This window comes from Mesocricetus auratus, unplaced genomic scaffold, assembly GCF_017639785.1.
Source record: "Mesocricetus auratus isolate SY011 unplaced genomic scaffold, BCM_Maur_2.0 Super-Scaffold_100015, whole genome shotgun sequence".
Taxonomy (NCBI): Eukaryota; Metazoa; Chordata; class Mammalia; order Rodentia; family Cricetidae; genus Mesocricetus; species Mesocricetus auratus.
In genome coordinates, this window is record NW_024429198.1 from 32,544,767 (window position 1) to 32,571,804 (window position 27,038).

Here is a 27,038-nt window from a genome sequence, read left to right on the forward strand (position 1 = left end):
AGTTCCCTTGTTTCATTGTTAAATTTCTGTCTGTTGTTCCTATCTAGTGAGAGTGGGGTATTGAAGTCTTCCACTATAAGTATGTAAGATTTTATGTTTAATATGAGTTTTAGTAATGTTTCTTTTACAAATGTGGATGCCTTTGTATTTGGGGCATATATATTCCGAATTGAGACTTCATCTTGCTGGATTTCTCCTGTGATGAATTTGAAATGACTTTCTCCATCTCTTTTGATTGCTTTTAGCTTAAACTCTAATTTGTTAGATATTAGGATTGATACACCCTCTTGTTTCTTGGGTCCATTTGATTGGAGAATCTTTTCCCTACCCTAAACTCTGAGGTACTATCTATTTTTGAAGTTGAGGTGTGTTCCTTGTATGTCTTCCTCTCTATTCTGTTAGCCTGTGTCTTTTTATAAGTGAGTTAAGACCATTAATATTGAAGTGTATTAATAACCATTGATTACTAATTTTTGTTTGTTTTTGATTTGTTGGTATTGTGTGTTGATTCCCTCCCCCATTTTTTCTTTTGGCTGTTGGGAAAGTAAAATTAATCTATTGCCTCTGGTTTTGTGGGTGTATTTAACTTCCTTGCATTTGAGTTTTCCTTCCAGAACTTTTTGTAGGACTGGACTAATGGATATGTATTGTTTAAATCTGGTTTTGTTATTGAATATCTTGTTTTCTCCATCTATAGTAACTGAAAGCTTTGCTGGGTATAGTAGTCTGTTTTGGCAAACATGGTCTCTTAGTGTTTGTACAATATCTACCCAGGACCTTCTGGCTTTTAGAGTGTCCATGGAGAAGTCAGGTGTAATTCTGATAGGTTTGCCTTTATATGTTACTTGGCCTTTTTCCTTTGCTTTTATTAATCTTCATTTTTTTATTCTGTATGTTTCAGGCTTTGATTATTAGGTGGCGAGGGAACATTTTTGTGGCCCATACTATTTGGTGTTCTGTAAGCATCTTGTACTTTCATTGGCATGTCTTTCTTTAGGTTGGGAACATTTTTTTCTCTTATTTTGTTGAATATGTTTTCTCCACCATTGAGGTGGACTTCTTCACCTTCTTCTATACCTATTATTCTTAGGTTTGGTCTTTTCATGGTTTCCCATATTGCCTTGATATTTTGTGTTAGGGATTCACTGAACTTAAGATTTTCTTTGCTTGATTAATCTATTTCTCCTAGTACATCTTCAACGCCTGAGATTCTCTCTTCCATCTCTTGTATTCTGTTGGTTTTGCTTGCATCTGTAGTTCCTAATCTTGTACCCAGTTTTTCTAATTCTAGGGTTCCCTCAGACCGTGTTTTTTATTGTTTCTCTTTCAGCTTTCAAACCTTGCACTGTTTGAGTTGTTTCTTGCAATTTTTGGTTTGTCTTTCCCTCCATTTCTTGAATTTTTTGTTTGTTTTTCTTCCATTTCATTAAGGAATTTTCTCATTATCTCATTGAGGGTCTCTATCATCTTCATAAAGTTGTTTTTAGGGTTGTTCTCTTCTGTTTCATCTGCTTTGAAATGTTCAGATCTTGCTGGTGTGGATGCCCACTCTGGTGGCATCATTTTGATTTTTCTGTTATTGACTGTGTTCTTATATTGTCATCTTCTCATTCCTTCTTCCAGTGGATACCTGTGTTGTCTCTCCCTCTACTTGGTATGGGACCAAGGTTCTCTTTCAGTGGGTTCAAGCAAGTACAATACTCCAATGACTCTCTTCTTCCTGTGGGTTGAGTTAGGACTAGTACTGCAATATTTGCAGTCTGGTTGGGCTGTTCTGCCGGCATGGGTTATCTCTTGTGTAGGCCCCAATCCTCAGGAGGCTCTGAGCAGGGAACGAGAAGGTGGGCTATAAATAGTCCCACACTCACCTCCTTCCATAGGTGGAGGCAGAACTAGCACCTTGATGCTGGCAGCCTCTGGATGGGCTGGTCTGCCGGTTACACATTTTGCAATCCCCAGGCCTCAGGAGGGTTATAGCAGGGCACCAGAAGTGGGCTGGAAACAGGTCCATGCTTGCCTCCTCATGTGGGTGGACACAGGACTAGTACTGCTACTTCCCCAGACTCTGGATGGGCTGGTCCACCAGGATAGGATTTCCTGTGGGCAGTTCCCAGGCCTCAGGAGGGTCTGAGCAGGGCACTGGAAGATGGGCCAGAAACAGGTCCATGCTTTCCTCCTACAGTGTGTAGAGGTGGGACTAGGATGCTGGCAAACTCTGGATAGCCTGGCCCACTGAGACAGGCTCCCTTGTGAGCAATTCCCATGCTTCAGGAGGCTCCCTCAGTGAGACATTTTAAATCACTTTACTTTATATCCATGGGAATAGAGTTGGATTTTATGAATTTTGGATTCTGACCAGGAGGATTCTTGTTCTGCTTTGCAATTTAACCCCTCAAACACTTGTTGCATTTTATTTACCTGACATCTTATCACATGTTGAATACCTGAGTATACAGCATGAGATCATATACTAACCATCTGTAGCAACTGAATAAGTAACTGTGCCCTTGTCATACACTGATACCCATAACATTCCATTTTCTATTGTCACCTGATAGTTAACAATTGAAGAATGGATTCTCATAAAAGAATGTGTATTCTAGATGTGGGGACCTCATAAGTCACCTATATGGACACCCCTGTGTGACTGGTCACTCTAATTTCCATAGTATTTCAAACAGCTCTAAGCACCTAGTATCTTTGAAATATTCTTGTTTCTTCTTAACCCACTGAAATGAATTAATAAATAAACGTAATTCCTAATTCTAGCATTGGTTCATGATATTGACAGGTGGCAAATCTTTTAGTGTATCTGGGATGCAATACTGAGTGGAAAAGCTTATTTTAATCAAATACATTTTTTCTTCAGTATATGAAAGAAGATACCAAATCCTAATGTGAAAGTTAGGAAGCTTACAAGGCCTCCACCCTAGAAAAAGAACTACAGGCAACTAAGGAATGCTGAGAGCAGGAGAAATAGTCATTTTGAAAAAAATTCACTGTTGGCTATCTAGTACCAAGGAGCAATCCCTGAGAAAATATGCATTCTTGGAATATAATATGAACAGAACAGATTGTATCTATGTTTTTAGGAATATACACATATATACAATCACACACAGCAATAAAGAAAAAGAGGATATGAATTTGAATGAGAGAAGGGTGGAGAGTATGCAGGTGAGTCTGAAGCGAATAAAGGAAAGGTGAAAATTATATAAATGCATCATAATTTCAAAAATTAACAAAAATGTTTTTAAAATCCCTAACAAAACTAGAAACACCTATAATATTAAAGAAGTATCCATAGCATTGAGATGACACAAAAGTGATATCAAAGAACCTAAACTTTTTGAAAACAGAGATCAAGACTTCCCAACGCAACATGTTTAAGATTCAATTGCAGGAGTGTTCACTCTTAGAAATATTTTCAAGATTAATAATGAATGTGCTCAGTCTGTGTTTACGCTTGTGACCTATAAAAGGTATTTTCTATTATGATGGTATTTGGACACTTGCAGGTACTCAAAACTCTTGGCCAATTGGTCACTTGTTAGTGACTTCATCTTCTATGAGGTGTTTGTTGCTTCCATGTTTTTCCCATGTCTTCAATTATTGAACAAATTCTACTTTGTCACAGTTTCAAGTTTTCTTCCATTTCACACATATTTTTCAGGTATTTTTCTTAGTGAGTCTTTCCTAGTCTTCAATTGTTAGTTCTTCTAACATTGACATTTTGCAGTGGAATTCTAGGCTGAAGATTATTTAGGCCTATAAAACTATTCAAACAATAAGAAAAAAATTAACATCCCAAAGTGATAAATTTGAGAATATAGAGAGCACAAACCTTTTGAACATGTTGCTCTTTTCAGGACACACTTTCCTGTTCATCATGGCCAACATCTCCAGGCCTCCGGTGGGAAAAGCGATGGTGTGACCTCAGGCTCATTCCGCTACTGCATGCCCGCTTCTCCCAGTACCTTCCCGGGACTGACCTGAGTCGGTGAGTCTGTTTGTAGATTCTAATCTTTGATTGAAAACGGTCAATGCTCAAACTCTCAGCATAATATGCCACATCATTGATATTTTAGCATGTTTGCAAAAGTACAAAAGAGGCATGCAAAGGAATGCTCTTCCACTGTGGAACATGACAAATAAGAGGCCAAAGCCAGTGGAAGCCCTGATGCTGTCATAAATTCTTGCAGTGGATCTGATGTGTATAGTATCCTAATTTTACTGGTCTTTATATGTCGAGTTAATTTTAATGAGTTTTTATTTTCAAAGTAGTTGTGTGGCTTATTCCTTTATCTTTTTGAGTGATGCTAGGAATCTTACCAAGGGCCTTGAATAAAACTTCAGACCTTTGTACATTATCATCTGTGATTCTCACATTCTTAGTTTTGTATATGAGTATATAAGTTTACTTCTCATCTTTTTATCATGCTCAGTATTGTTAGGGATGTTGTTCAATAGTATATTTGGGGCTTTGTGGATTTTTTTTTCATAGAATTTATATAAAAAATGTCTTCGATTTTTTCTTGATTTTTTTTGTTATTGTTATTTCTTGAGTCCTTTGGTTTGATATTTTGCTGAAGCATTTCTATTTTGAGATAGATTCCTCAGGTACTAAGAAACCTCTCAGGAAAGAAGGTCTTTCTGTTTGTTTCTATTGAAGTCTCCTGACCAGCTCACATAGAAACACACAGACACACAGACACACACACACACACACAGACACACACACACACACACACACACACACACACACACACACAGCTGGCAGCTGCTCACTAGGTCAGTTAGTCTCCAAAATGGTCTTTTGGTTGGTTTACCTCCTTTTGTCCTTGACCTCAGAGATTTTAACTATGTGATTTGTGGAATTCCACTGTGGGAGCCATCTTCAAGACTGTCCTAGGGATGTGTAAGATAAGGAAACCCCAAGGAACTACCAAATAGTCACTACTCAACTCCAAGATCCCTCCATAACCAATGATTAGCCTTTCCTGGACACCTCTCAGTGACTGCTTGTAGTCAAGTTCTTCAGCTGAGGTAAAGGACCTCAGAATTATGCTGCCAGTTTTTCTTTGTCAATACTTATATTGATAATCATGTCTTTTCATGTACTAAATAATATTTTCAAGCCATAGGTTAGATAAGAATGTATTACAAAATTTCAAAAGACTAGGAGAGTTGACTTGCTGTTTTGGTTTGGTTTTCTTGAATGATTATTTCATGTTGGATAATTTCAATTCTACAATATTTGATGAACAAAAGTTTTTCTCAGATTGTACATTATTTGAAGAAATATTTCAGGGTTCTCATATAAGCACAGACATCATCATTTCTTTACAGAGATACACATATTTCAGATTGAGTACATTCATTTATGAGGAATTTTGATCCCCTGTGTTATAAGTGATATTTTTTCCTATGAATTATAAGATATGCAGTGGATGAGTTAGATACCATTTTGATTTTTATGATAAATACAAGTATTCCTACTTTTAGTTTGTCTGAATTTGTTCTATATATTTAATTTTAACTTATAGATTAAAAGAGATTTACAATTTCTATAGCTACATTTATTTTTGTTAAAACTTCTATGTTTACTTCATTTTTCAAATATAGTTCTCTATATAACAGCTATGTTTATAAGAATATTAGTATTGGTTACTAAGGGCCTGTACAATCCCACGTCTTTCAAGATTCCTACTTTTCTATAAATGTCTCTCCACACTACAATATGTTTGAGTTTTTCCATTGTTTTCTATGTTTATTGGAAATAAACAAATTTCATCATATAAATGGATTATTTTGTATTACATCTCCTGTTTTTCTATATGACATAGTATTTTGTCATTACAGAATTTGTTTTGAATAGACTGTGGAGTAACATTCAGTTGGAGGAAAGGTTTCATAAGATTTGTTGTACTTTTAACCATTTTTATAGTATAATAGCTTTCAAAATTTTAGTGTGGTTTCACAGCCAGAAAATTGGCATTTATAGCATCATCTGCATTCCATTATTATTTTGTGTGAGTATCTTAGCTTTAGGGGATTGTTCTGGAATAGTCAAAAAAGCCGCGTGACATTCCTTTATACTGTGGGATGTTTGTTTAATGAAGCAAAGATACGTTGCATTCTTTTATTCTGCATTTGCTTAACTCTGTGAAGCTTTGCTGCTTTGCCTGTCTAAAGCATCTGATCAATCTTAACAAATTGCTGAATGGCCAATATTTAGGCATGAGTGAGGATAGGTGGGCTATAATGCATAGAAAATAAATAGAGGAAGATCAAGAATAAGGCAGAAATAATTTTAAAAAAGGAGAGGTGGATGGCATGGGCAAGAGACCTAACCACACAGCTAGGCATCCAGTAAGTCATAGAGAATGGTATAAATAATAGAGGCAAAAGGTAATTGGGATGATTTATGTTAACAAAAGCTGGTTGGAAATAAGCCAGGCTAAGGCAGGACATTCATAAGTAAGAGTAAGCTTCTGTAATTTTTTGGGATCCAGTGTTGGGCCCCCAAAGAGAAAAGAAGTTAACAAAACAAGAATATGAAATGCTATGGTCCGTTCATTTCCTTTCATGTACAATCACAATTGACATGCATCTTCTTCATCTACGAATCCATTGTTGTCCTTCATGACACAGTTGCATTCCTTTGGCCTGCTACCTTGACTGTTTCTAAACCCCAGCAATTGCAAATCTGTTCTTTCTCATTTCCTCATTTTGATGACATTGTGTTATTGGACTCATTTACCATGGAGCCTTATTTGTTTTAATGTTGCTTAGTAGAATTCCTTGGACATTCATCAAGGTACTTCCTTTTCAACTGTTTATACCCCTTTTTTCTTTTTCTTCTCGAAGAAGTTTGAATCATTTAAAAAACTAATCCATTTTTAAAACATTAGGTTGTGTGTGTGTGTGTGTGTGTGTGTGTGTGTGTGTGTGTGTGTGCTGACAATTTATTGAGGCTTGTCTATTTGGAGCTTGCATGAATGGACATATAACATCAGGGCTTTTTTGTAATAAAAGACAATTCAAAATAAATATGTGTTTAGAAAACTATGTCAAACACTAATGAATAATCGACATTTACAAATTTTAAGAAATCGTTTAGGATTAATAATTTTCATTTCCTCCACAAAATAAATAGCTCACTTAACTCTCATTAAGCAGGAGGAAAAGAGTCAGACAGACATAAAGTCAAGCCCATGACAAAGTCATTGTGTTATTTTCAGTAAGAAGAATATTTACCAAGAATAAGGCACATGAAGTATCTGAGGAGAACTCTGGTACTGAATCGTCCAGAACCTGGGAGAGCATTCAGGGAAAGAGAACAGGTGGCAAAGTTGAGAGAAGCTTCAGATGGAAAGTCCATACCCTTGAAAAAATTAATAAACACCCACAAACCTACATTTTCAGGTTTTCAAATTAGTCTATCCACCACTCCCAAATCCAACCAAACACCGTAACAATTAAGTTGACAATAGGTCTAGCCAACCCTGTTTAGCCTTAGATGCCTTTCCAGTCAATGACAGGAATGTCTGTGGTGTGGATGGAGCCAGAGGGAAAGGAGAATGACGCCTCGTCTCTCTGCTCAGCATGTGCATCTCCACACTGTCCTGTGCGAGGACTCAGTGCTTGTGTGTGCTCTTCAGGCCCATTACGGTGAAGGTAGCAGCTGTCAGTTTCTCGAACACAAGGAACATGCGGGCAGCTGTGAGCACTGTCTGGAGCAGCTTGGCTTCCAGGCCTTTGTAAAGTCCCATTATTCCAAAGCGCTTGACTCGCTGGTGAAGAAGATAGAGAACATTCCGCAGACTTCCCAGTGTTCTGTTTTCTGGGTTTAGTCTATGACGTCCAAACCGCAGAATCGACTGTACCGTCTGCACGGGATAGGTGCCTGTGGTGGCAATCGCTTTGGCTATTGCACCAATGATGAACATGTCGAGAAGAGAACTTCATCTGCTTCGTTAAAAGCTGCGTTTTAGCCTTCGTAGAACATGAATTGGATGGCAGAGTTGAAGACCAGCAGCAAGGAGGCAAAGGTGCCATTCCACAGAGCCAAGATTCCTTCATCTCGAATAATCTGGTGGAATGCATCGATAATGCCTTTGTAGTTAGTTGGTATAATGTCTTCATTCCGAAAATTTGCCCCTTGCAGCTTCAGTGTGGTGTTTACCACCCAGAGTGGAGTCGTTAGCAACACATTCACCACTCCTGCAACAAATCCAACCACCAGATCTTTTCCTGTAGAAGAACGTTGACCTTTGACCCATACTGCTTTAAGGCTATTAAAAGTGTAGAAATAGACAAAATTGGAGCAGCAGAGACTTGAAATAACTGGAAACCACCCTCATTATGGTGCCAGGAGGCCTTCTTACTTAATCTCCAGGAGCACTACGGGCATAGTTTTTTACTTTCTTTTTCATCAACCTGAAGTCGAAGTGTAGCAGTATCCAAGGTAAAGAACACGGTCATGGCAGTCACACTTCCTACCACTCCTCCCACAGCGTGAACCAGGCTTTCGTAGGACAACACAGAGGCCATAGCACCATGCTTTCCCCATTGCCACAGGGGGAGGACTCCTGAAGGGACAAAACATTAGGCTTTTAATAACTGTTAAATAACATAAATGATATGAATAGTGGTGTAGAGAATTCACAGATATTAATTTGAAAAACATTGGCTGGGAATTTTGTTTGAGAGATCACTAGTTCTTGTATCATTGCTAGCAAATTGCTTTGTCCTTACCTTATCTTCCTTGTGGATGTGAGGTGGGGTGGGTGGTTTTTGGTCATCCAATGGGTTTTGGATAGTTGTCATTGTGTAGGGCGGTTGGTTATAAGTTATTTGTAATTGTCAGGAAAAAAAGTTGACAAAGGAGATTAGATTTAGAGTTCTAGATTTGAAATGAAAAAAAGTGATATAGATATGACAGGATATAAAAGTAGAGTATGGAATCTACTCTGAATAAAAGGGAATATAGAAATACCATAAAAAGTTAGATTATTAAAACTATTTTTATATCCAAACCTCAACTACTAGTTTTAAATATTTTACATTACTATGGAGTTTTATATATTGATAAAATTTTAAGATTATTTTTGTTAGAACAACCTGTACATACATTTTTAATCTTGTTCAAAGTATTATACCTATGCAACTAATTTGGCAAGGTAATACAAATGTTTACCCCTACCAGCTATTTAGGATAATAAGGAAATGCAGGTTAGTAACTAGTCAACTGTTACAATTGAACTTCTAGTCATATTAGGTGTGATTTGAAGTAAAAAAAATTTAGATAGACATTAATCTTCCAACATTTCAGAGATCTACAGAATATTCCCCTTAAGATGATTTAATGACATAGGTTCCTCTCTTTTTTGACAATGAACCATGTTTGCTCCTGGCAGCAGCAATCTCCATTGGAAAAGATGATGGGAATCAAACTACATATAGATTTTGTTTTCTTTGTGGTAAAAATAAGCCACTGGGCAATAAAATGACTTTGCCTCAACTGCTGTCAATATGCTTTTCAAATTGGACAAGAGGACACAAAAGAATAGAGGCAAGCAGGATGAGAGATACCATAATAGAGGAAATCATTATAGGTTTGAGGAGAGATCTGACACTAGTAAGATTTCCAGAGATCTACAAGGATGACACCAACTGGCAAACTAAGCAATAGTGGAGAGGCTACCTTAAATGCCTTCCCCTGATAATGAGATTGATGACTACCTTATATGCCATCCCAGAGTCTTCATCCAGTGGCTGATGTAAGCAGAGGCAGACACCCACACCTAAACACCAAACTGAACTCCTGGAACCCAGTTTCAGAAAGGGAGGAGTGATAAGCAAACAGGTCAAGACAAGACTGGTGAATCCCATGGAAACAGCTGACTTGAAAAAGGGGGAGCTCAGTTCAGTGTTTAACTGTGGGTGTTACTGAACTGAACCCAAGGAACCCAGTGACAGAGAGAGAGGAGCAGTGAGCAAATTGGCAAAGAATGGGCTGGCAAAACCAGCAGAGACAGCTGATCTGAACAGGCGAGAGCTCTTGGACCTCAGACCGACAGCTGGGAGGCCAGCATGGAACTGATCCAGACCCCCCCGAATGTGAGAGTCAATGAGGAGGCCTGGGCTACCTATGGGGTCCTGAGCAGTGGGTCAGTGTTTATCCCTGGAATACAAACAGACATCGTGTGTCCCTAACACAAAGAGGGATGCTCTCTCAGCCTGGACTCTTAGGGGAGTGTCTGGACCCTACCCTGAGTGAAATGACAGACTCTAGATATCCCCTATGAGGAAGGAATTGGCAATAGGGTGAGAGGCTGGGGGGAATGGTGGGGAGGTGGAGGAGGAGGGGAGAGAGAGGGAACTGGGATTGACATGTTAAACAAGCTATTTAAAATTAAAATAAAAAAATAAAGATTAAAAAAAAGAAAAAGGGGGTGCTCAAGGACCCTAGACTGATATCTAGGAAACCAACATAAGATTGATCTAGACCCCCTGAATGTGAGTGTCAGTAAGGAGGCCTAGGCAACCTCTGGGGCCTCAGGTAGTAGATCAGTATTTATCCCTGGCATATGAATGGACTTTGGGAGAGGATTCCACATGGAGGAAAGCTCTCTCAGCTTGGACACATGGGGGAGGGTCTAGGCCCTGCCTGGGATCATATAAAAGACTTTGGAGATCCCCCATGGAGGGCCTCACCCTCCCTGGGGAGCAGAGGGTGGATGGGGTGGAGGGTTGGTTGGGGGGGTGGACAGGAGGGGAGGGAGAGGGAGATGGGATTGACATGTGAAGCAAGCTAGTTTCTAATTAAATAATAAAAAATAGAGACTAGCAAAAAAAAAAAAAGAAGAAGAAAGTTCACACTGAAGCAATCATAGCAGTCTGAAAAAAAAGGTGTTAGAAGTAAACTTAAGTCTAGATTCTGGAAGAAGACTTGGGATATCTGCATATAGGGTTGGTGAATTTCAAGTATTGAACGTAAGTGGTTGATATATATTCTTATGAGGGTCAAGACACTTTTGTGTTTCAATAGAAAAAAAAAAAGAGGCCCAAAGTTTAATCAGGATGAGAAGAAAATAGACCTGCTACCTGTGATTTGAGAACTTCAGTTCATCGAGAGCTAGAGTTCTCTTTTTGTTTTTCTTTCCTTTGCATTCCTCCAAATTAACTAATTTTCTAATCTAGTAAATTGTTATTATGTTTCAATCAAATGTCTCTTCTGCATGCATAAAGCCTCACTCATTATGTGTCTTAAGTCATTCAGAGAATCATCAGTCTGACAATGAATAAAGTTTAACAAAGTAGATACTCTTAAGTGCATACCAGTTTCAGTTCTACATCTGGGACTCAGGATTCTTGACTGAAGCATCTAGCCACCCCAGTCAGGGGTTAATAAGGGCAAAAATACAAAGTTACTTTCTGTTCTCCTTTCCTGAAAAAGAAGCTTTAGTTTATGGAAGCAAAAAAAATAGCAGTTAATTTTATGGCTTTGAATAAATAATAGTTTTGTAAAAATTGTACAAGGCCAGGAAATTACAAAAATCAACCCTAAACAGCCATCAACATTTGGAAGCCCATTTTTGCATTATAGTTCTCTTAAGCACAGTAATTTTAAATTTTTAAGTGTAAAGTTGGCCTTCAATATAATGTTAGCCATCATCTCACAACTGTTTGTCTTGAATATTAATGTAATGCCCTTGTCTTTCTTGACCTTCATTTCCCTTCTCTATACCTATCTTTCTACTTATCTATCATCATCATCATAATCTATTTATATTTTTGCACATAATAGTTGCCACAAAGATTGCAAGTGCAGATACGTTATTCAAATACTGAAGTGTTGCCATGGCTATTCCTGACCTAAGGATAAAGTAAACATGTGTGGAATTATTTACAAGAAATACAATAACAAGGCCTTATTGTAACATAACTAGCAACCAGTCTTTCTCACAACACAACATGCTTTTTAATCCCCACATGTTCGTTTTTGGATTTCTTACTTCTATGTAAGATTTATTTTGCCTTTCCTGCCACAGCTGTTCTGCTATTTAGAATGAAAAGCCTGGAGTTATTTTGGTTCTGTTCTCACTTACTACCCTTTTAAATCATGGATTTACTGAACATCATCCATTCAGTTGTTCAAATTCAACTGTGTGCCTTAGAAGTTCTCCCCAGTCATATTAATTTCCCTAATGGTAGGCCTAAAAACACTGCTAATCTACCCACGATACTTAGAAAAATCCTTACAATGGATTTATGACAGTTTTTCCTTGCCAGGAAGACCTACAGGGCCTTTCTCAATTGTCTCTGCTTATTCTATACCAGGCTTCTACTCATAGAGATTGTAATCAAGTCACAATAATTTTGTATAATTTATTTTCTGAAATGCTTGTTTCTAATGCACAAAAATCATTCTTTATGTCATTTCTCTTATTCAGCCCTGACAAAGAAAGCAGACATATGACATAGAATCAATTATGAATCAAAATAAGAATAATTAACTTCAATAATTAGAAATATATGTTTTTACATGAAATACACAGATTCAAAAAACTTTTACATTAATATTCAGGACTGGAGTATAAAAGATTAGTCTTTCAGATTTATGCTATCAGGGGCTGTATATAATGTAATAACACATAAATTTCAGAATTAATCAGTTAAAACTATATAGATGATGTGCTCTTATTTTAGCTCATGTAGAAATGTTTATGATAATCACAGAGTGAAAAAGATTCACATTGCTATGCTCATTTTTTTCTACATTTTCCATAAATGGTTGTGCTTCTGTCTGAACATTTAAAAATATTTACATGTATGAATGTTTAGTCTGCGTGTATGTCTGCACAGCATACTTGATTATCTCAGAAGTCAAAAGAGGATGTCTGTCTCCCAGGGTCTGTAGTTTACAGATGGTTGTGAGTCTCCATCATCGTGTTGTGAATACAGTCCAAGTTATTTGAAAGAGGAGTCTGTGTTTTAATTGCTGAACCATCTCTCCAGCCTTATGCCTGGATATTGTAAACGCATTAATCACCGTTGAGCATTACAATTAAAGGTCAGGGCTAGAACAATGAATTAGCCATTAAAGGATAGGCTCACACCCAAAACTATATTAAGCACCACATACAGGTGTATTTTGAATATACCTTTTCATGGAGCATATTTTTTTATCACAAGAAGTTTAAAATCTCCTTGTTACTAACAGAAATCTATTTTTTAACAGAAAATTAGTGATGCATGTTTGAGCACTTTTCTGTTGTCATTATAAAGTGTCAGATATGGTAACTAGTTTCTCTAAAACTGTTAAAATTTTGAGTGTAAGAGTGCTTTGGATAGCAAAACAGGCTTCAGGTATTCCATATAGAGACTGGATCTTTTCTAGAGAGAAAATAAGTGGACAGAGGCCTACACATGACACTGAGCCAGATGCGAGCTCCCTACATTTTCCTTTGTTTCAGGAAATTCTTAATATCTAATATCCTTAACTGCCCAGTTGTGAAACTGACAGAACCAGGAAACGTGTATTTCGAGATAATATGTGAATACATGAAGTTTGCGCCCTATTTTGAATGTTCACTTGTGAAAGTTTTCTATTACCCCAACATTGGTGGATTTAAATATGACTTGTAAATTTTCTAAAGGGCCTCACATTACACAAACATCTAATTCTCGGGGCCAGGGCCTTTGGTGTCTCCTATTCATGCTGCAGTTTCATGTACTCGTGCCCATTAAGACTATATTCAAAGAACATCAAAGAAATTAACATGAGGTTTACCATGGAATATTTAATATTTGTTTGTCTTTGACATCATCACACTGTAAGTCAGAAAATGTAATAACACATGGTAAAAGATCAGAGATGAAATCATAGGCTGGGTATGTTTGAACAAAGGTAAAAGAATGACCTGAGTTAAGTTGTTCAATATGACACGCTTTGTTTTATATTTCAAAGGTTGTCCAATTTTTCCTAAATTTAAAAAATATTTTCTAATTTTTTGGAATTACATAATATCTTGAACTTTTTGTTGCTCCATTTTAAAACTGATATATCTATAAAGAAGGTAATCGAATTTGAATATGGAAGCAGTTTGTCATATTGTATGAAGTAAGAGCTCTTCTACAGGTACCGGACAGAGTTTAAACCCCTATATAACAAGGTGTTTGGTCTGTTCTGTTCTAATGCACCTATAGGCAGAATGCTTTCCAAGTTGTTGCTGTGGATGGAGTCTGCAGTGGAATTATTCAATGCCTCTCTGCTGAAGACTGCATGGATTGGTTGCAAGCATTAGCAGCTAATATTTCAAACCTCACAAAGCACAATGTAAGTACTGATTCAAGGAGTAATTATATAGCCAGAATGTTTTTCAGCATTCATAGGAGAAAGTCTTTCAGCATTCTTAGGTTTATTCAGTGCCATTTAACTTTTCATCCTTTGCTAAGTGCTATTACAAGAAGAAGCCTCCTTCTACTTCCTTGGAAATAAAGCACCTCACCATGACATAAACTGCTGCTTTAAATAAACATGAAAGTGAATTTGTCATGGGAATGGTATGTTTACCTAAGTGCATCCTAGCCAAATAGGCTACTGAATTTCAAGGAAATGTTACTTATTTGTTATCAGTGACTTCAGGACTGCAATGAAAGTAAGTAAATATGGAGAGTGGCACAAATTCCAATTGGTCTTAATAATAAAAATCTGGAACTATATATAGGGGCAAATGCTGAAAGATCAGAGAAGCAGAGTTCCAGCAACTAGCTCTTACCTCTACCAAATCCTGAAACGGAATCAGGCAGGAACCGGTCTCCATGAATCTTCAGATTGAAAACTCTCTCTATGAAACTCAAACTGAATGCATGGTTTCCTGTCTCTTCCTGCTTTATATTGCTCACTCTGCCCAGCCATATCCTGTCTCCACCTCCGGCTGTAGGGATTGAAGGTCTGTGATTCCAAAGTATTAATTAAAGCTGTGAGCTACCACCACTTAAATGCCATATTCTGTATATCTCTGAAGTGTTTGAAGATGACCTGCCTATCTAAACTATATCTCTCTGTGACATTGAAAACATACCTAATATGTTTATAAGTTTGGGAGTAATAGGTGACTAATTACAAATCTACATTGCCTTATTATCCTAAAGAGTTGGTAATAATAACTTTCATGGACTACAAATTTTCATTGCATTGTTAAATGAGCTGTATAAGTAGAATATTGGACATGATTAGAAATGTATGTATAGTATATTCTAATAAAACTTATCTTAAATTTGTATCAATATACAAAATCAGTATTAATGCAAAATATATATAGTAGTTGCTATTTCTGTTAAAAGTAGATTCAATAATCTAGCTTTTTATCCTACTTATTTGGGGGGGGTTGTTTGTTTTTCTTTTTTTCTTTTTAAATTTAAATTTAAATTAGAAACAAGGTTGATTCACATGTCAATCCCAGGTCTCTCTCCCTTTCCCTCTCCTCCTCCCATGCCCTCCCACCCCCCCCCCCAGTACACCCTCCTTTCCCCAGGGAGGGTGAGGCCCTTCATGGGGGTATCCAAAGTCTGTCATTTCATCCAGGGCAGGGCCTAGACCCTCCTCCAAGAGTCTAGGGTGAGAGTGCATCTCTCATTGTGGGATGGATACCCAAAGTTCATTTGTATGCCAGGGACAAATACTGATCTACTACCCAAGACCCCATAGATTGCCTAGGCCTCCTCACTGACACCCACATTCAGGGGGTCTTGAACATTGTTTGAAGATGCTGGATTCCCAGTCATCAGTCTGGAATTCAAGAACTACCCCTTGTTCAGGTCAGCTATTTCTAGGGGTTAAACCAGCCCAGTCTTAACCCCTTTGCTCATCTGTCCTCCCTCTCTGTCACTGGGTTCCTTGAGTTCAGCTCAGTGTTTAGTTGTGGGTGTCTGCCTCTGATTCCATTAGTCATTGGTTGAAGGTTCTGTTTCACAGACTCTCTGGCTGTGGGAATGTAAGCTAGCACTCCCCTGTTCTATATATAAAATCCATATATGAGTGAGTACATACTATGTTTGTCTTTTGTAACTAGGTTACCTCACTCAGGATGGTTTCTTCTGTTATCCTATTTCTATATCCTTCCTTTTTCTTTTCATAGTAGATTCAATAATCCACTCTTAATGTCCTATCATATCCATACCCCGTTTAACCTTTCAAAACAAGAACCATGAAACTAAATTTTTTGTTCAACTTTTCCTGACAATTACCAATAACATTTTTTTACCACAAACCCTAAATGATGACAAATATTCATAACCCATTGAATGATCAAAAACCATCCCTCTGACCTCTTGGGAATGTGGGAATCCTGATCCTAAATTTATTTCATGCTGTCTGGGGCCATGGTATATTTAGGAGCTACTTGATTGTCAAGTCCTGTGAGATGTAGTTGTATCATTTGTTGTTCAGTCATTCACTGCATAATGGGAACATATAGAGCTTATCTCAAGTCCTGGCTAGAGTAGTCTGTGAGGCTGGTCCCTCTCAGCTAGTCAAATTGAAACTGTTTTGAGCAGTTTGTAGTCAAAAGCCAATATGAAGGTGGTGTTTGTCACCTTAGTGGCTTTGTCATAGTTCTGGTGGAATCATCACCATGGGGCCCCATCATCCTTTTAGAGATTGTAAAAGTCACTGTTAGGTATGGTCATAGTTCATTGCAGAAAACTTAAACATTTTATTTATTTATTTTGGTTTTTCAAGACAGGGTTTCTCTGTGGCTTTGGAGGCTGTCCTGGAACTCGCTCTGTAGTAGAAACATTTTAAATGTCATATGCAGCAGATCTGAAAATGGTTAAAGGACCATATTTTGTTACATACATACAAAGTAAAAACACTAATTCCTACTTTTCTGGTAGACTTAGACATGAAATCATGTATGGGAAGGTGTGTAAAGCCTTCTTCTAGAACTAGTGCTCTATGTTGCCATTAATATCAAGATAAAAATTTTAATATATGTATGTATATGTTAATCTTAAAATTTTTGAGGTTGTATTTATACCTTAAAAAGCTGTTAAAAGTCAAAATAAAACCAAAGGATTATGAGATAAGTGGTTAATAGAATTTTTCTTAAATTTTTGTTTTTCTTCTGTCCCATATTAGTTGACTGTTTTGACATGAGGAAAAGATTTTTTATTTAACAAGCATTCCTGGGTTTAAAGAAAGAGAAAGTCATATTATAACTCCATAGTCAGATTTAATTTTTAATTAGACTGGGACTACAAAAGAGATCTTTTGCATTATATGTCTGTAGAGAACAGTCAAAGCAAATATTTGGGGAGATTTATAAAGTTTTATCCTTTTGAAAGTGTGACATATCAATAGGCCAATTTACTCTTTTTCTTGGGACATTATGTTGGAAAATTTGTGCTTTTTTGATGTTTCATTTGTTCAGTGGTCTTCAAACTTCTTACCTGGATGCCTTCATTCTCCTGAAAAGACAAAAACAAAACACCTCCCCAATCATAACATTGGGAAGTTCTTTTTAGCATGCTTTATCTAATCAAGTGATAAGTACGTGTTAGTCTTATAAGTTAGTTTAGATTGAATGACCACCCTGTTTGGTGAAATATCACCTTTTCAAGTGGTCTCTCCTGCTCAAGATGAACTTTTATCAGTATTAACAGTATCAATAAGTTTCTTCTACTGTGGAAAAAAATGAGAGCCACTTTTCCAAAATAACACATATCCTAGCTATTATTATGAGGTCATGACACCATTAAAGTATACAGGCTTATGTATTTCTGGAGGGTTTTTTTTCTATTAGCCAATATCACTCCACAGCTGTCATCCTTTCTCATTAACATTTAGAAAACTCAAAGTTAATAAAGTATTAGGCAATGTATTTTGGGGAATCTTCATCTTTTCTCTCTGCTTACTTAGCATATCCTTTAGATTTTGATTTACTCTTTCTATGACAAACTGCCCTGTAGGATTGTGTGGTGTTCCTGTTACATGCTTTAAATTGTAATAAGCAAAAACTGCTTCATTTTACTAGAGACATATGCTGAAACATTGTCTGTCTTTATTTGCACAGGTATGCCTGTGATGGCCATAACACATTCTAGCAAATGTGTGATTACAAAATCAGCCTTTATCAAACTCAAAACTGTTGCCCACTGAAAGCCTGAGTAGGTATCAATGGTGTGTTGTACATATTTTAATTTTCCAAAGTCTACAAAATGGAACACAACCATCTGACATATTTAATTCCTTTCAGTACATTTTGGGTTAATTCTTGCAGGTACTGGAGTGTAGATGCATAATGAACAAAAAAAGGTATTTCCTTATTTTTTCCTTGGCTTGTTGTCATTTATTGGAAAAATCTTTTTTTTAAACCTTTGAAATTGACATGATTATTTTATGAAATTCTGCAGCCTCTAGCATATTTCTATCAACAATCTATTAATTTCTTCATTACCTTATTAAAATGGGTGTGGCAGACACATATGGGATCAGATGTGTGTTTTAGGTATGGGATGCTACCGATTACTAATTATTTCTAATAAATAACAAAATCAATTCTGTATCAACTGAAATAAATTTGGCAGTTTCTCTTTTTCTTTTCTTTTTTGAATTTAAATTAGAAACAGTCTTATTTTACATTATTAATCCCAGTTCCCTCTCCCTCCTATGCTCCCACACTCCCCACTAACTCCCATCCCATCCTTCTTCTGTGCCCCAAGGAGGGTGAGGCTTTCCATGGTGATCATCAAAGTCTGTCACATCACTTTGGGCAGGACCTAGGCCCTCCACCGAAATGTCTAGACTGAGAGAGTTTCAATATTCAAAACAACTCTGCATATTGCAAACCAGTGACTGTGTTAAGATGTTTTGGAAAATCCATTAATAACATGAGAATGGCATATAATTATGAACTTTGGACAGAAACATAAGTGCTTTGAGACACTTTACTTAAATTTTCTGTTTTGAAACAAGGCTTTCCTAATTTATTTGCATCGGTATATAATTTAGGAGCTCCAGATATTGGTGTTCCCTCGACAAAGTGAGGAAGGATCCAGTTAGTTCACTTTATAAGTTGAATTCTCTTGCTTTGGGGATATTTGTTGTTAATCTCTCCTAAAAAATTACTGCAAGTTCTTTGCCAAGTTTTACTTTATGCCTATAATCTTTAGTTTCACTATTAATAAAAGTTACTACAATTTCTGGTCTATTCCTGCTAATTGATGAAGTCTCAGTTTTGCTTTTAGAATCAACTGTGAGACAGTTTCCATGTAAGTTTATAATTTCTTACCCTGGCTCCATTCTCAGATGCTATCTTCCCTCTGCATTAATATTCATGTTGGAGATTGCTTACAGGGTAAAATAACCAGAATTCAGTCAAGCTTTGGATCCAAATACTACACATGTGCATCTTGTCACCCTTTAAAATTCTGAGCAAATTACTCAGTTCATTTTTTTCTGCTCTAATAGTGGGTCATAGATAGGAAATGCTACTGAGCAATCTTTGAAAATCATTAAGAGTCTGTGATCAATTTCTCCTAATTTGCACCTTTTAGGTCTAATATTTTATAAGCCCATTTTATATCCCAAATATCTAATAGAATCTATTCTTTGTATTTTTTTTCAGAAGAAATTTGCAATCCCTAGCCAGGCAAAATTTTCTTTACTTCTTCAAACATTCTTTCTAAACTATGAATATTTAAATTAGCTCATAACATGTTATCTATGTAATGGTAAGCTATGGATTGAAGAAATTGCTTATGTATCATTTCCAATGGCTGCCATATAAAATATTGGCACACAGTGAGGCTATTTAACATTCCTTGTGGAGAACCTTCCATTGATGTCTTTTAACATGTCTTTTAACTACTTATTTTAAGTAGTCACCATGAAGAAAAAAATTCCTCTGTCTATTTCTTGTAATGGGTATAGTGAAGAAACAATCTTTTAAATTAATAACTATAAGAGGCCATCCAATAGGGTATAGAGAAGGCAAAGGAATTCCAGACTCTAGAGAGTCCATTGGTTGAATCATCTTATTAACAGCTCTTGATCTGTTACCATTCTCTATTTTACAGATTTTATTTTAATAACAAATACAAGAGAATTCAAGGGCTGGTTGATTCTTCAATATGCAGAGGATTGAGCTGTTCCTGTACCAGCTCTTGTAAGGCCTGCAGTTTCTCTGTTGTTACAGGCCATTGGTTAACCCATACAAGTTTGTCTATCAACCATCTTCAAGGTAGGGCTCTTGGTGACTTTGAAAAATCAGCAGCTATTGTACCCTGTTCTTGTACAACATGAATGTTGTTTACAACCTGATAGTTATTTATAATACCTTCCAATAATTTTCCATGAAACATACATTAATTTATGGTTTGTTTCTGAAATTAGAGGAGTGATAAATTGAGTATTCCATTGCTGTGACAAATCATGTCCTCATAAGTTCTTTGCTGTGTTGCCCACATAGGCTTTAATTTTTCTATCACGGAGGTTCAGTAGGAAAGTGTTAACTTAGGGACTGAAAGTTTCCCATGAAACTCTGCAGGAACAATGGCAGTGGGTAGATGCCATTATGAGATGCAAGAACTTGTGCAGCACAGTCAGATATCTGTCATTAGAAATAGCTTCTCTCTCAACCTGTCTTTCTAACACCCTTTCTTCTCTTTCTGTCCTGTGTGATTTTGTAGCTATCATTTCTTTGTTTCCAATACATTGAAACAGTTTATCATTTCTCAGTATTAATTCTATAAATGTAGTCCAACACAATTTGAAATTATAAACTAGAGAAAGTAGAGAGCTTAGCCTATAAAATTCTTCCTCGGCAAACAGCAGAACCTGGGCTTGATGTCAAAATCTAATATGAAAAAGCATATGTCCCTACATAGTTAATCAGCACTGGGGAGACAGAAACAGACAAACCACTGGCATTCATTGTCATTCACTGGCCAGGAAGTCTAGACAACTTGCCAAGTTTAAACCAGCTGATACTTGGAAAAAAAGTTGGTACTGATAAGTAATTACCAGAAACCAGGTTTGGTGGTTTGGGTTGAGGGAACCTCAGGTACCAATGAGGAAGTGTGGATTTGGTGAAGAGGAGGAAATGGACAGGACCTCAGAATGGACCAGGATGGCTACCAACGTGTTTATTGAAAAGGAACACACCTTTTGTACTCTATAGTTACACATAAGATTAAATGGGTAAGAAAGGACATGTGAGCTGGGGTGTGCCTTGAGATCAGAGACTGAGGCAGCTAGTATTGATCTTGATGTGTTAATATGAACCGGTTATACATTAATGGAAATGCCAAAGTTTTCTCTGTTGGGGAGATAAGAGTGTTTCCCTTTTGAGCACACAGAAATTTTGTCAAGTCCCTGAGGGAATGGAGGCCCTAATCCAAATGCCTGAGCTTGGGAAAAAGACTTTTTGAGACCAGACACTCCACTGCAATTTAAAAGGAAATTTTATTCCTCAAGGGGTATGATGTGCCATTTGTGCTAAGCTTTTCCCTGTTCGTGTTCCTCTGTATCTTACTATATAGGCCTGGTCCCCTCATATGCTCCCAAAAGGGAAGGCCCTAATGTCTTTTCTCTTTTCCCATTATAACATCATTCTGACTTCTCCATATCATTAACTGAACTGTTGCCCTTAATAGCCTCAGGTTCTGGATCTTTAGTATAGGTGTTTCATCCTTGGGATTAGGTATATCTAGTAAATCTCTAACTTTTCTGTTCTTGGTTTAATTAGGAGGACACAACGGGATTTTCTGACTCTGAGGTGTCAGTGATTTTTGTGAAAGAGATTATTTTGTTTGAAGTGACTCCTCTTCTATACTTTTTCATCCTTCAAAATCTGCACAAAATACTTCAAAGGAAAAAGCAAAAGGGAACTCTCATAACACATAGTTAGAATCATAAAAATTAAAGCAAAAAAGTGCTGCCTGCAAATTTAAAATACTGTAACTTTGTTAAACCACAATGGTCACCATGCAGTCCAGCCAAATAACATCTGATGTTACTTTCTAGGATCTATAAATATGCATGTACACCTGCATATGAACACACAGGCATATGCACAGCCACATACATCCATTATTGTCACTTAATTAAGTATGATAGTATTATAGGCCACTCCATATTTGTGAAAAATAATCCTGTGTTCACCTATTCCTTTGTCTCTGTTCCTTTCTATTCCTTCATTTGTTTCATAACATACTGTAATGTACATAGAATGACAGGTAATTATGATAAAGCTACAGTGGGAGATTCTTGTACACAACATCTCCAGATAGGTCATCTAAACTAAAATTCCTCAGAGACACTTCAAATTGAATTATTCCATGTGTTAATTATATATATATGTATATATATATATATATATACCCAGTAAAGAAATATCCACTATTGTAAAACCTTATAGAAATTTGCCTAAAAAGATTGCATTCTAAACCATAAAGCAAACCATCATAGCTTCATAAAATGGCATAATTTCTTATAACTTATCATATCCTCATGGGATCAGTTATAAAACAATGGAAAAAAGAAGTCATAAACTCTATGGAACTTCTTAGAGGCTGAAAGAATGCATTCTTGGGTGACCAGTGAGTTAGTGAAGAAAAGAGAAATTCAAGCTTAAAATATTCAAAAATTAAACAAAGCTAATTTATGAACAAAGTTTACATGTGTGTTTTATTAAAAATTGAGATATCTCAAATAAAAAACTTAATGGTATGTCCCAAGAAATATAAATAATATCTAAAATACTAGATGGTAAAAAACAAAAAAAGAAACAAAAGATCTGGGCAAAAAAGCAATGAAATCAGTGAAAAAAATGGTAGAATTGAAAAATGAAAGATTATTACTTTGAGAAATAACCAAGATTTATGAACCAAGGTAATAAAAAGGAAGAGAAATGTTGAAAATTGGAGATTAAAAAGCAATTGATACAATAGACTAACACAATCCAGGGAGTCAAAAAAAATTTTTGAAAACATATCTCCATTGCTAGAATAATATGAAGAAATAAATTCAATTAATTGATACAGTAGATTATATTATATTAAATCAAGAAAATATAGACAACTTACACATGTGCACAACCAGAAACAAAGAACCTTCAGATACAGCCCAAGACCAGAGAGAATTACTGTTGAATTACAAATTACAGCTCTCAAATTATTTTAGTAGTAGAAAGAAAAAGAAAAGAACAAGGCCAAATGTATTTCATGAAGTCATTTTCATAAGGATTGTAGACAGATGTAAGAAAAAAAGAAAAAATAATTATTATTATTACTGAACAGTTGTATTGAACAATTAGCTGAAATTCTCCATGAAACCCTTGGAATCCAATTCAGCACATTAGTTAATATAACATGCTATGTAGGAGGGAGAACTGTGATTGGAATATAAAAAAACTAAAAAAAAATATTATATAAAAAAGATAACGTGCTATGATCAAAACAGTCCTATTTCAGGAATACAAACATGTTTTGGCATACACAGATCAATTAATATGACACAGCACTCCAACAGACTTAGGAAGGAGGAAAAAATAGTTAAAAAAAAATAGAGGCCCTGACTTTCAGAGAGAACAAGGAGACATATGGAAAGTGTTAGGGGCAGGAGGGAAGGGAGGACAATATATAATATATTTTAATTTCAAAAGTAAAAAATATATAAAGAAGAAAACATCATACATTGTATTCATAATTGCAGAAAATCCTTTCTGAGTTTAACAATCCTTCATGAGGAAATCATAACAAAACTAGAAACAGAAACTGCAAACCTCACCAATATAAAGCATGTATACAACCAACCTACATCTGAAATTATAGAAGATATTAAAATTGAAACATATCCTCTAAAACCATGAATGAAAGCAGGGTCTCACTGCACTTTTATTCAGTATGGTGCTTGAAGTTATACACAGAACAATAGAATGGAGAAAGACAAAGACTATATATCAGAAGGAATAGAGTCAAACTAATTAACATGGTAATCCTACAAATGCAACCTATCAGAAAATCTTTATATATCATTGACTTAGGGGTTCTATTGCTGTAAAAAGACACCATGACTATGGCAACTGAGGGGAGGGAAAGGGAGAGGGACCTGGAACTGACTTGTGAAGCAACCTTGTTTCTTATCTAAATTTAAACTGGAAAATAAAATAAAAATAAATAAATAAATAAAAAAGAAAATATTTAATTTGGGTGGCTTGCTTACAGGTTCTGAGATTGAACCCATTATCACTGTGACAGGGAACATACAGGAGTGCAGGCAGATGAGGTTCTGGAATAGTTGAGAATCCCACATCTTGCAGGCAACAGGAAATCAAGTGAACATAGGAAACCTCAAGCCTGCACCCACAAAGACGTGCTTCCTTCAACAAGGCCACACCTACTAAAACAAATCCGCAGCTTCTATTAATGCCAATCTCTTTGAGAATATGGGATCCATTTATATTTAAACTACCAGAAACATAAAACCTTCAAGAAAGTGGTGGGAGAAAACATCAGTACTCACATCTTAGGAATTTTCTTTATGCCAATAAAGGGTTTGTCAAGAAAGAAATCAGCAAAATTACTCTCATTGATGATAATCTCAAAGACAAAAGTTCTTAAGATAGCGTAAGGCAAGAAAAACTTCTGTGGTAAAGGCTCTTACTCTCTAGGAAAACAATGAAGATGGCAATAGGATGGGGGGACAAAGCCCAAATGAGAGGGGGGAAGGGGGGAAGGAGAAGAGGGAAGAAGGACAGATGGAAAGAAGAAAATGAGAAAAAAGTTGATGAAAATGTAGAGAAAGGAATTTTAAGCACTAATTAGTAATTTGAAACTGTTACTGTCACTATAGAAATCAAAATGAAAATGTCATCATTTAGTTCTCTAAATACTAAAAATACGACTACCATATGATTTGGGTATATACTACTTGTATATAACAACAAGCATAACCCAAAGCCAGGCATTTAGAACAGTGGACTGCTATAAAAACATAGAGCTATCCTGAGATTGTGGTCCAGAGGGCCAAGACATCTTATAGAACCTCAGAAGCTACAGCTGTTGGCCAAGATACCCAACAGCACATGAACTCAGTGGTGAGACTCTCTGTCTTGAGAAAACTCAGCTGGAGCCCCGGCTACAGCAAGGGGATGGAGCAATGTTTTTCCACTGGGAGAAGGCAGAAAAGAAGTTTCTAGGGGACCTCCTCAGTACCTACTGGGTGCCCAAGGTAAGGGGAGAGCTGTTGCTAAGAGCTCCAAGGCTTAGCTGCAAAGGATAGAGCCTGGGCTGCTGAGAAGGGTCCCTCTTGTCTAAAACTGGACATGCTCAGAGAAGAGGGTACAGAGGAGAGCATGGAGGGGAGGGGCTTATGGATGGAGGGGGTTAGAGAGCCCTCAGGATTGAAAACAGAAGGGGCAAGGGAAAATTTACTTTAAACAGGGGAGTTTTATTCAGTCATGAAGAAGAATGAAATGTTACAAACACTCCCAAAGACATAAACTTTAAACTTTATTCACTACTATTCATTATTCTGAAAACATGCCATAAGTTAATCTTGGTAAAAGGCCAAACTATGTATCTTATGTTTAAGCAAATTTTTAATGAGAAAACATGGTTCTTTCAATGATTACACCAGTTGTGACACTCAATAACACACCGCTAGCTAAACAATTCACATAAAGTACAGCTTTTAAGACAGAAATAAAGTTGTCCTTACCTTCCTTACAAGAATACAATGATATTAAAATAAGGTACTTATGTATTTGACAAATGTTAGTTCACAAATTATTGCTTTTTAAAAGTCAGTGATTTGTTTACATTTATGAGAAGCTAATAAGTGTCTCACATCTTGAGAAGAATGTTACACAACAATGACTTCAAGTATAGTTGTTAGTATATCTACTTAACATTCACAGACTTTAAAAGTAGAATTTCTTTCATTATTTAGTTTCTTACTATCTAATAAAACCTTTCACAAAGTCTAAGTTTGAAAGAAGAAACTGCAGTAGAGTCTAGAAGTGAAATTTCACAGACAATAGTCAAGAAAGTAACCAAGAATAGCAGCAGTGAAGGTTGACACCCTGTTTATGTGAGATTTGATAAAAGTGATAACACGACTACATGGATACCTCTTAAAATCTGTAATTACCGCTTCTGTCTGAGAAAACATAACACAGATCCTACCAGATGAGCATTTTGGATTAATAGTTCTACAACTTGTAGGGATTTAAATTTTCTTCATGAAGAAAATCATTTTGAGAAGATTTTCTAAATAACTAGAATTGGAAGAGCCATGGTAAAGTGTGTTCTCTGGAAGTGGTCCTGGAAAACAAACAGATATTTGCATGATCCACAAAATGGAAATAGCATATAAATTTCACTCATAAGTATTGCTTTACCATTGACTCACAGTTCTGCTTAATAGTCTATAATAAAGCAATACATGGTGTTCCAGTAATCAAAATATTTGTGGGAACTCTTTCTTTCATGTATACATTTTTTCTATAAAGCTTCTAATGTCTAAGATAAAATTTTATTTAAGCTCATATATGTGCATTAGTCATTATATTAGCATATTTTATATAATTGTTGGCTTTTGGACCTCCTTTTACATACTTATGCATTCATGGTTTTAGAGACCTATTACATGGACATGTTCAGTGCCAGGAAGTAATACTGAGTAAAAATAGGCCAGCTCTTCTCTTGTTGTTCAAGAAGCCAAATGAAGAAGGGATACATGAATCAATTAAGTACATAAAGGTGTTTGCAATTTCTGTTTTGTGGAGTGGAGGATTATGAGAGGCTGGTTGTAGGTACTTCTGAAGGTTAGGAAAGATACAATGATACTTGAACTGTGAGGGTGGATGATAGTCATCAGTGAGCAAGATAAGGGCAAAGGCAGTAATAACATGTATCTATTCACAAGTGGCAATCAATGGGTTCAGTCAAAAATAAATATTTGTAAATGCAGACATTTTGGCCAAAATGGGCCAAGATAAACGTGTTTACATTTTCACAAG

The 27,038-nt window shown here is 36.3% G+C and overlaps 1 protein-coding gene and 1 pseudogene across 10 annotated transcripts in view; one reads left to right on the forward strand and one right to left on the reverse strand.

Annotated features, from left to right (window-relative positions):
* The window catches only part of Sntg1 (syntrophin gamma 1), a 533,425-nt gene that overhangs the window by 374,415 nt on the left and 131,972 nt on the right, over window positions 1-27,038 (forward strand). For all 10 annotated transcript variants that reach the window (XM_040757759.1, XM_040757755.1, XM_013124464.3 and 7 more), the window contains 2 exons: window positions 3,870-4,000; window positions 14,218-14,347. In XM_040757759.1, the coding sequence (XP_040613693.1) occupies window positions 3,870-4,000; window positions 14,218-14,347 (261 nt within the window). The remainder of the gene's footprint in view (window positions 1-3,869; window positions 4,001-14,217; window positions 14,348-27,038) is intronic.
* On the reverse strand, window positions 7,091-8,571 carry LOC101825445 (annotated as a pseudogene).